General features: G+C 44.5%; 2 protein-coding genes across 7 annotated transcripts in view; one reads left to right on the top strand and one right to left on the bottom strand.

Moving 5' to 3' along the window:
* Window positions 1-646: 646 nt before the first annotated feature.
* Window positions 647-5,609, top strand: LOC103355989 (5'-nucleotidase). The gene is made up of 9 exons (XM_008279993.1): window positions 647-1,012; window positions 1,173-1,395; window positions 1,543-1,731; window positions 1,890-2,087; window positions 2,824-2,978; window positions 3,279-3,387; window positions 3,480-3,629; window positions 3,716-3,916; window positions 4,711-5,609. The coding sequence occupies exons 1-9, from the start codon at window positions 668-670 to the stop codon at window positions 4,860-4,862; spliced, it is 1,722 nt and encodes a 573-aa protein (XP_008278215.1). The 5' UTR covers window positions 647-667; the 3' UTR covers window positions 4,863-5,609.
* A 421-nt stretch (window positions 5,610-6,030) lies between these two features.
* The window catches only part of LOC103355987 (sorting nexin-14), a 20,304-nt gene continuing 16,051 nt past the window's right edge, over window positions 6,031-10,283 (bottom strand). For 4 of the 6 annotated variants that reach the window (XM_008279986.1, XM_008279988.1, XM_008279987.1 and 1 more), the window contains 7 exons: window positions 10,059-10,178; window positions 9,183-9,306; window positions 7,798-7,962; window positions 7,627-7,722; window positions 7,388-7,479; window positions 7,009-7,065; window positions 6,031-6,265 (listed from right to left, as the gene is read on the bottom strand). In XM_008279986.1, the coding sequence (XP_008278208.1) occupies window positions 6,224-6,265; window positions 7,009-7,065; window positions 7,388-7,479; window positions 7,627-7,722; window positions 7,798-7,962; window positions 9,183-9,306; window positions 10,059-10,178 (696 nt within the window). In that variant the 3' untranslated portion in view covers window positions 6,031-6,223. The remainder of the gene's footprint in view (window positions 6,266-7,008; window positions 7,066-7,387; window positions 7,480-7,626; window positions 7,723-7,797; window positions 7,963-9,182; window positions 9,307-10,058; window positions 10,179-10,283) is intronic. The other 2 variants (XM_008279989.1, XM_008279991.1) reach the window with 1 other exon arrangement.

Below are 10,283 nucleotides of genomic sequence, written 5' to 3'. Positions count from 1 at the left end.
AACACTCGTAGATTTCCAAGTAAAGTAGAAAAGATGAATCAATTTGACTAAAACCTTTATGATGTTTTACAGTGCAGTAACTCCCGTCTTTTCTCCAATCATATAAACACATTCCTTAACAAAGCATCTTGTGCAGTTTTATATTAAAAAATAAATAAAAAAAATAATAATTTAAAAGATGAAATCTTCCTTCTGGTGATGGTGACAGTTTTTAAAAAATTTAAAACCTGACTTACCATTTTGTACAAAGGGTTTAAGTCGTGACTAATGGCTTTAATAATTATAAATAAGTCATAAATAATCGTTTATACATATATATATATATATTGCCATTCTAAATTTTGGTTATAGTAAATAACTGTTTAATTATTTATGAATACATTCCAGTCCAGAGACACTTAAAAAGGGATTTTCCACCCTAACGTTGTTTTCGTCAGTGACCTGTGAGTGTTTAGGACATTCAGGAACACTAAATGATCGCTGGTTACAGGTTAGAAAAGCTTTATAAAACGTTTTTCTCTACTTTTCAGTGTCGTAGTTTCCTAACCTGCTGTGTCCCACCATCTTCCTCTGTGCTTTAACACATCCCACTGAAGAGCAGAATCCACGCCTCCTGCATGTGCTGCTCACACTTCATCAGCGGTGCGTATTTACGCACGGCGACGCGATGAGTCTCTGGTTGTCTCCGCGCGCTCTCCTGACCTCACTGTGCCTCGTTCTGCCTTTAAGCTGTTGTGGGAAAGCGTCGACCTTCGAGCTGACGCTTCTTCACACTAACGACAACCATGCCCGCATCGAGGAGACCAGCGTGGATTCTGGAAAGTGTCCAGACGGGGCTCCCTGCTTCGCCGGGGTCGCCAGGAGGTTCACCAAAGTGTTGGAGATCCGCAAAAAGGAGAAGAATGTTCTGTTTCTGGACGCCGGGGACCAGTTTCAGGGGACTGTGTGGTTTTACTACTACAAAGGAGCAGAAGCAGCGCACTTCATGAACAAACTGGGCTATGACGTGATGGTGAGAACTTGGTTTTTATAAACCACAGAGATGAGCAGAAGTTTTTTCTTCATTTGTAATTTTTTTTTTTTTGAAGAGAAGTTTCTGCAGAAAACTGAAAAAAAAAAAAACTTGATTAAATGATGAATTAATTCCATCCATGTCCACTGGTGTCACACAGGCTTTTGGGAACCACGAGTTTGACAACGGAGTGGAGGGTCTGATCCAGCCCTTCCTCCAGAGTGTGAACTTCTCTGTGGTCGGTGCCAACATCAAACCTGACGACACTCTGGCAGCAAAACTCAGTGGCCTCTACAAGCCCTACGTGGTCCTCAGCGTGGGCTCAGAGAAGGTGGCCGTGGTCGGATACACCACCACAGAGACGTCCGTCTTATCCATGCCAGGTGCACACAGAACCTGCTTTTGGATTGATGGAACTTTTCCTTTCCTTTTGGGCTCTTACTGTCTAAACTGTCTCTTTATTGATTGTGTCGTGTTTTATCCACCAGTATAAAAAGCACTAACCACTGGACTTCCCTCTCTGCTGTCAGGCCAACACCTGAAGTTTGAGGACGAGGTGAAGGCTCTGCAGGTTCAGGTCGATAAGCTGGAAACTCTGGGCTACAATAAGATCATCGCTCTGGGGCACTCCGGCTTTGACGTGGACCAAGACATCGCCAGGCGTGTGAGAGGGGTGGATGTTGTTATCGGCGGACACACCAACACGTTCCTCTACAGTGGTACGTCCATCCTGGTTTATGGTCCACTCGGGGTTCTGTTGTAAATCCTGCTGTCTTCAGACATTCAGATTGTGCTTCCTGCCTGCAGAAAATCAGCACCAAAGCATGACAGGTCTGTGAGTTCACTGTTACAGTAGCAGCATCCTCTCTGTGTGCAGGAACACCTCCGTCCACTGAGCTTCCAGCAGGTCCGTACCCTTTCATGGTGAAGTCCAACGACGGGAGAGACGTGCCCGTGGTGCAGGCCTTTGCCTTTGGAAAATATCTGGGATACTTAAAAGTCACCTTTGATGCTGCTGGGAATGTTGTGGAAGCTAAAGGGAACCCCATCCTGATGGACAGCAGCATACCTGAAGGTACGCTGTTACATCACACTGCTATCAGTCACAGGTTTGACTTGCTGCGTTGCTAGTTGAAAAAAAACTTTCATTAAACCATATAAGGTGTTCTTTTTGTTGTTTTCTAACCTATGTTGGTTTACGTAGCCGTTAAACATTAGTTATAAAAATCTGGATGCAGTCGGATCCACGTAGTTATGACATAAAATGCAACAACAGAACTTCCCTGAGAATCATCGGGTTCTTAAGATTTCTTCAGGACATCCAGTATTACATCGTAGTAGCTCATTCAGTCCAAAATGTGAACACATGACTCAGGGCTCAGGTTATTGTGCTATCATTCATCCACAGCAGCATTAAACTCGGTATTTCTGGGAAAACTTTTGAACTTTAGACAGAAAAAGCTCATTAAATCAGGTAGCCCCATTGCCTCTGAGCTTTGGATCACAGTGATGATTGATATCCACCTGAACCTGGTGTTACAGCTGTGAGATGAGATAAGGTCTCCAGTTTCTTTGTTAATGAATGCAGTGGGCCTCTCTAGGTTTGGATTACGTTGTGCTTTCCAAAAACACAAAGTCTGCATTAATTCTAAATACTTGTGATGATGTCTGGTAACCGTTTAATCCATGATGTGTTCAGTAAGTTTACTCATCAACAATCCCCCAGAATGCCTCATCATCTGTTGTTCTTTCTCAAGGTTTCCTGATTTCACAAATTTTTTGATCACAAGCTTTTGACTTTTCTCTCCCAGACTCGGGCGTCCTCGCTGATGTGGAGAAGTGGAAGCAGGACTTGTCTCGGTTCTCTTCCCAGTACGTCGGACAGACCTTAGTCTACCTCAACGGGACGTTTGAAGAGTGCCGATTTCGGGAGTGTAACCTCGGGAACCTGATCTGCGATGCGATGGTAATAATTCACTTAATCCGTTCACTCAGTCGCACTCGGGGCGACGTCGGCCGGCCCCCCGGACTCTTCAGTTCAATTCAGTCATCGCTGACAGAAGCCAGTCTTCTCACCAGTTGTATCCTCGGGTCATGTCTGTGCATGTTCAGGGTTTCAGATTAGTGGGATTTGGTGGAAACGAAGAGGCTGCAGGGGTTTGAAGGAGGCTGGTGTAAATACCACTTAACATTTTTTCTTTAGCTTATAAATAGAAGGAGAAAAGTGGCATTTTACTGCCTGTAATATTTTCTTTTGCATCAACAGATTTATCACAACATTCGGTATCCCAGCGAGCTGCAGTGGAACCACGTGGCCATGTGTATGCTGAACAGCGGCGCCGTGCGGACGCCGATAGACGAGCGCTACAAGAACGGTGCTTTTCTTCTACAGAACTGCTGCTTCATTATAAAAGCTTCATTACAACAGCTGCAGGTGTCGGTTTGGCTGATTTCTCTTTATGTTCAGGTTCCATCACCATGGAGGAGATCCTCAACGTCCTGCCATTCGGAGGAACCTTTGACTTGGTCCAGATAAAGGGAGCAACAGTGAAGAAGGCGTTTGAACACTCTGTTCACAGATATGGAGGCATGTCTGGAGAATTTCTTCAAGTCTCAGGTCTGTCTCCTGCTACAGTCAAACAGAATAACATGAACGTTCTCTGCTCGGGTTTTAAAGAAAGATGTCCTCTGTGGCATTTCCAGGCATTCACGTGGAGTATGACCTCTCCAAGCCGGCCTACCAGCGCGTGGTGTCGGTGTCGGTGCTCTGCACAAAGTGCCGTGTGCCCAAGTATGAAGCGCTGGACCTGCAGAAGACGTACAGCGTGGTGATGCCTTCGTACATGGTGGACGGAGGGGACGGCTTCACCATGATCAAGGAGGAGCTACTGAAGCATAATACAGGTGGGCAGCAGGCAGGTGCAGGAACTGTGTGTGAGATGATGAGCGTTTACTGAGAATTAATGTGATAAAAACCTTACGTTTCATTTGCTTCAGTGCTTCGCTGTGATTATATCTGCCAGCTGAGCACAAAGAGGGAACTTCTCAACCAGTGTTTCTCATCAAAACCAGTTCCTGCAATCTGGCGGACTGTTGAAAAGTTTACTTTCATGCACTTCCTCCCTGCTTTTTCCATCCTGGTGGAATGTAACCGAAACACTCCCTTGGCTTGAATGTTTTTTAAACAGCATATTACTGCATCTTGATATTGAACTTGGCACCACACGCCACGTTGGAATATCTTTATAAACACAATGGAAAGGCCAGTTTCCAGAACAGGCCAGTGGGATTACAGGAGCAGAAAGAAAAGCAGGATGTCTGCTGGAGGAAAGCTGCCAAACATGAAACAGGTTGCACCCAAGTTGGTTCTGTACATGGATAGGTCTGTTGTACAATATGCTCACGACTAAAACATCAAAACATTTCCATGGAACGATTTCTATTGATGCTCAGAACCACAAGACGATGAGACCTCATGATGCTTTCACTGGAAATTCTAGACTAGCATCCCCTGTTCAGCTGCACATTTAAATGCATATCACTGGTGGCAGAGTTTCATCTAAAGCAGGTACATCCTCTTCATATAGTTCTGCAACTATCTCTAACTCCTATAAATTTAGCTTATAGCACTGTAGCAACTGAGGAAATGTGCTTTTACCTAATCTATACCAAATGTGACGTGCTCCATCTCTTTGCAGGCGATATGGACATTGCGGTTTTCTCCGAATACATCTTGGACATGCGGCGCGTGTACCCGGCGGTGGAAGGTCGCATCACGTTCAGGAACTCGGCCGTCCTCGCAGTCCACAGCCTCGGCTTACTGCTGCTGTGTCTCTACCTGACTCTCTGATCGGCTTTCCCACAGTCTGGGAAATAAACGGAGGGGTTTGGAAACGCCTCCAGGACGAGGATAACTACAAGACAGCAGGACTGCAGGTTCAGCCTGAGGCTAGAGTTAATATCCAGGCAGGGACTGATTGTAACCCACTAACAAGCCTCCAGTCCCACAAAGAAACGCACTGGGCAAATCTTGTTTACTTAAATCTTACACAAAAAATGTGCATAAAAAAGCAAAGATGTACCAAACATTAGCAAACGGCCGCTCTAGAAGTGCATGTAAGTCATTCACTGACATTTAAAAACATATAAATGAGATTCTCCTTAACCTGATGAATGCACTGTTGCGCTCCGTCTTTGATTCCAGACAACAGACGGGACAACTTCTTAGTGGAACAAAGGGAAGGCTTCCCGGCAGCTATGAATCTCACCCCTTCCACTGAACATTAGAAGCAAATCAAAGCCCCGAGTGCTTCACGCACCGGATTCTGTCTTCAATTGTTCTTTTATCTCAAACTTTCTCCCGTCCAGGTCATTCAGCGCCACGCACTAAGAGTCCTACAGCTGTCATCAGGCTACAGTGAAATATTACTGACATGACCTGTGTGTAGGACGATGATTTGTGTTTGCTGAGGGCAGTTTTCTGAGCACTGAGCAGACAAACGTTCGTATCCATGCATCTGCCTTTTGGTGTTAAAAAGGGATCTTTGTAAAGTCTTTTTGTAAGGTTGTTGTAATAAACTGAGAATGGGAAGTAAACGTGCGTTCTGAGCTGTTTTCTGTTTCTCACACTTTTGTTTAGCCTGAACTGAGGATCACTTAATAGGCTTTATAAGTAATTAGTGTAGTATTATATATGTCACTGTTCTGATTATCTTTTAGCTCGTTATTAATTTATACGACTACTAAAGTGACGTCGTCAGATTGACTTCTGCTCGTCTCTTTCTATTTAATTGGCAAAGACAGAAAACATGAAACAACAAACTTTGTACCAGACTGTACCCAAACATGAGCTGATGGTTTAATCGGTGGTTCACATCTGGGGCTGCAGCAACAGTTTTTCTAAAGCAGCAGCATCACAGCGTTAAACAAAGACACTCGCTTAAATTTTACTGCCAGCAGCGGCTGTTAAACGTACTCTTAGCTTTTACTGTGAACAATAATTACACAAGTCAGTCCAGCACTGATTTATCCTTTATTTACACATTAATGACACGTACATGAGGAGAAGTCTGGTGTTTCCTCTTCTTGTAGCGGCAGGGATCTGGATCAGTTAGTCTCGGGTAGTGGGACCAGTCAGAGTCTCTGGATAAGTGTCGGGTGAGTTCATACCTGACAAGCATGTTAGCTCATGTTCATGAACTCGTGCAGGTTTCACATCCACGGAGCCATCACGGACGTCTCCTTCTGGACCTGCTGAGGAAACAACGGCACAGAGTCAGCGCTGCCACAGGAGCTCCGTGCTGCTGCATGTAGAGACGGTGGAAACTGTTAATGATTAAAGCGCTCATGATTATCTAACAGTAGAAAATGACAGAATAAATCCAAATAGCAGCCCGATGCACTTCTAAATTCCTCCACTGAATTCAATCAGCCTACTTTTTCTTTGTCAGTGTCAGAACGTAATTACCCCAAATGCAACGTGTGACTGAGAAGCTGGTGTAAAAGAGGACAGGTGTCGAATGTGTAGAACCACAAACTCCCACAAACTCCCACAAACTCTTTGAATTGCCCGGGAGGTTAATTTGGCATTTCTTCCTGACGTATAGTTAACAGTTTAGAAATCTGCATTAAAAAAAAACTGAGATTATGAGAGACTTGGTCACAGTCAAATACAACCTAAAGGGGTTTTTTTTTTCAGTTTTTAAACCACTGAAATGTTAAATTAAGAGAAGATTTAAAATCAAATCCGGTGTAGGAGATTAACTGGTACAAGACTTTTGACTCACTTATTCATTATTGTTATACAGAGAATATCTAAGAGAGTGCAGGGACTTAAAGAGTGAAGTTCAGGTGATGTTTACGTGTTTTTACTTATCATACAGTTACACTCATTCATGTGCACCAGGCATCATAACGACTGGATCAAGAAGGTTGTACAGGTTGTGTGTTGCTGCATTAATGTTCAGCCTCCATGTTTCTGACTTGCATCTGTTTACCTTGTTGAGTTCAGGAAACAGCTCCTGAATGGCGATGTCGAGCAGCACGTATGTCAGCTGAGGAAGGCAGAAGAAACGCATTAAGGCCAGTGATCAATAACTGAAACTTAAAAGGAGGAAACAAAAAGACGTTCTGAAACTGCAGCGTCTCAGGGGTCATTCTTGTGGTTGGGAACATTCCAGGTTACAGTGAGCTAATGGGGGAGCACATCCAGATGTAAACAGCAGGAAAAGGGGCCCCAGAGTGATTTTCCTGAACATTAACTGTCACAGCTTCCCTCAGGTCCATTTTTTGTCTTGTCTGGATATGTTTCAGGTTTAGCGTGGTGTAAATTCGCCGTGAAAACGAGGAATGCGTTCCGTGTGCGTGTCCTCGTACCTGTTTGTTGAGAACCGGTTGCTGCAGTCCGTCGAAGAGAAGACGCACTCCCTCATACTTGGCCTCTTCTCCGATGCATTTCCCAAGAAAGTCTAAAGAGAAACGAGTTCCCGGCCAACACATGAAACAAACACCGCGTACTCTCATGTCCAGACGTTTGTCTTGGAAGTGAAAATGCAGGAGTTGAGGTGCAACGTCTACGCATCACAAAACGCAACCATGACAACCTGCATGCATACCTGGAATATAGCTCATCATCTCCTCGAATGTTTTCTTTGCTCTCCTCTGCTTGTCCTGGGCCGAGCGGGGCGGGCTGCTCTCGCAGAACACCGTGTCTGGAAGGGCAAAGATTCAGCACATAACTCCAGATTTACACTCGTTCTCTTTTCTGCTCTCTAACGGCAGCGTACCTCTCAGCAGAGTGATGAGCGACACCAGCCGGTGCTCCTGGACCACCTGGTTCAGTTTGTACTGCAGGTAATAATCTGTGTAGGCCTCCAGCGTGTTCTTGAACAGGATCCTGCCTCCCATCAGCAGGTGGTGCAGCCAGTCGGGGATGTGGAAGATGACTCGGCCTGACGAGGCAAAAGAGGAAGAGAGGAAGGAGCGAGGAGAGAGATGTTAACGAAGGGCAAGACATCATGATGATGCCTGATGTTTAGCACAGTTTAGGAACATCGTCTTGTCCTTACATTCTGTGTTTGATTAACTTTTTCTTCCCCTTACTTCACTGTAAAACATTTTTCAGCTCTTGTTACTACCAGATGTAACCGGTCTAAATACTACATGAACAACAGATCAGCATTTTTTCTTATGCAGAATAATTTCACCGACTTTAATGTAATGCAGCTGCTACATTAAAGTACTCATGTGATGCCTACAGTAGTTCTGTTTGTAGTGAAATGGTGTCTATCTGCTGTTGGATTATTGCTGTTTGTCAGCAAATACTTTTGTGTGAATTTTCTCATTCTGTTGATAAAGGATGAGTCACTATATATGAAAAAAAAATCGCTGTATTTCAACCTAAATGCCATCGGATAAAATGGAATTCAGTAAAATCCTAAATGTTTTCTGTGCAGGATAATATTTTCTACCCGAGTCACTCTCTACGCATACGAGGTGTGTCAGAAAAGTTCCAGGACTGGTGTCACTAAAGACATATTTCAAACTACCAACCAGGAGTTTCCCCTTCAGACGATCAACCAGCACGTCTACAGAGATCCTGCAGCGTTTGCTTTGTTCAGTAAAGAGGCAGAGTTGATGCAGGACCAGTGGAGGCTGCTTCACCATGACAACCTGCTCACAGCGCTCTGAGCATCCCACAGCTCCTGGCTGAGAAGAACATCTCCGTGCTGGAGCAACCTCCCTACTCACCCCACCTGGCTCCGTGGGGTTGGTTCCTCTTCTCCAAGCTCAAGGGGGTCATCAAGGAGACCCGTTTAGAAGACGTGGACGACATCAAGATGGCTGTGAGGACGGAGGATCCTGGATGAATCCTTCCAGGAGTGCATGGCAGTGAGAAGAGAAGGCTGGGGAAGTAGGTTAGACTCCAGTCCTGGAACTTTTCCGACACACCTCGTACTTCTGAGCTCTCTGGTATTCTTACTGAAATCTTCTCTGAAATGCTTTCCAAGACATTTCTAAGCTGATAACATCAATCCACTGACTTTGTATCAGGGTCCTCTCACTTTAAAAATCTCCACTTTATGCCTCCAATAACCTACAGAATGCATTAAATAACAGAAGTGATAAACAGGAAGTGACGGACGGACTGCGAAAAACAAACTGCACTTACCCACATACATTAAGTAGTCGTACACCCCTTCAACAGTGATCATCTCCATGAAGTAGTTCTGATTGTGCCTCTTCTCCGTCATCTCTGACCGGTTGGCATTGTTTTTGAAGAGGTCATTAAAGAGCTGGGGGAGAGGGACAGAGCTCTTTAAACACCCACTATTTAGTTTCAAGAGCATTTTCACATGCGAGTGACTGCTGGCAGAACTCTGCTCAAGTAAATATGCAAATTCCATCAGGTTTGTTTTTTTGTTCGGGATATATTTAAACTTGTCAAAGCTGTCCGCGATGAACTGTCGCAGCGTTTTTAAGAAAATGACACAGTTGTTCTAGTTAAGTGGACGTTCTTGTGTAATCAACCAGAGTTTAGTCAAATTGTCGAAGCTTTTATAATCTCATCAATTCAGCGTCCGGCGAGTTCCCCAATTAAATGCTCAAAGCCTCATTTTGTCACGTCAGACCTGATTACAAGTCTGTGAACTATTACTATGAAAAAATAAGTTTGTTAGTTTGCTGTAAAAGGAGTGTGAAGCTGCCTCTGAATCTTTTATTTCTTTTCATTTGAAGACCACCTGATCAGTCGGTGGTGTCCTCGTCAGCAAAGCATATTGGGACAAATGTTGGTGGACGACGGCATCAGGGGGCTGATGAACCGTCAAAAAATCCTCACCCCAACCCAAGATCCCTCTACTTATATATAGGAACTAAACTAACAGTCTACACGGTTCCTAAAATGACCAGAACTTTGCTTTGAAGCCTCAGAAGCATCCAGCAGTAAAGCTACTGTCTGATTCTAACTGCAACCATTACAGCTTTACTCACTGGATGACATTCCCAGCAGAGACAGAGAGAAAGCTATGAAATCAGGCTTGCCGACCTTTTTGTCGTTTTCTGAGGTGGGGCTCAGGATGGTGAGCTCGGGGCGGCTGGGTTTGGGTTTGGGAGATTCGCAGGAGTTGAAGAAGGACTGGATGAAAGGCTCCAGGTGCTGCCCTTTCTGACAGACGGAGAACACAACAGGTTACAATGACAGCATTATTTCTCTTACGGATGTATTTGTCGTATAAAACCCTTAAAATCCCCAAAACACAACATTTAGAAA

Source organism: Stegastes partitus, unplaced genomic scaffold (assembly GCF_000690725.1).
Source record: "Stegastes partitus isolate 25-593 unplaced genomic scaffold, Stegastes_partitus-1.0.2 Scaffold178, whole genome shotgun sequence".
Classification (NCBI taxonomy): domain Eukaryota; kingdom Metazoa; phylum Chordata; class Actinopteri; family Pomacentridae; genus Stegastes; species Stegastes partitus.
Note: the sequence above shows the minus strand (reverse complement) of the source record. Positions and strands in the feature narration are given on the sequence as shown.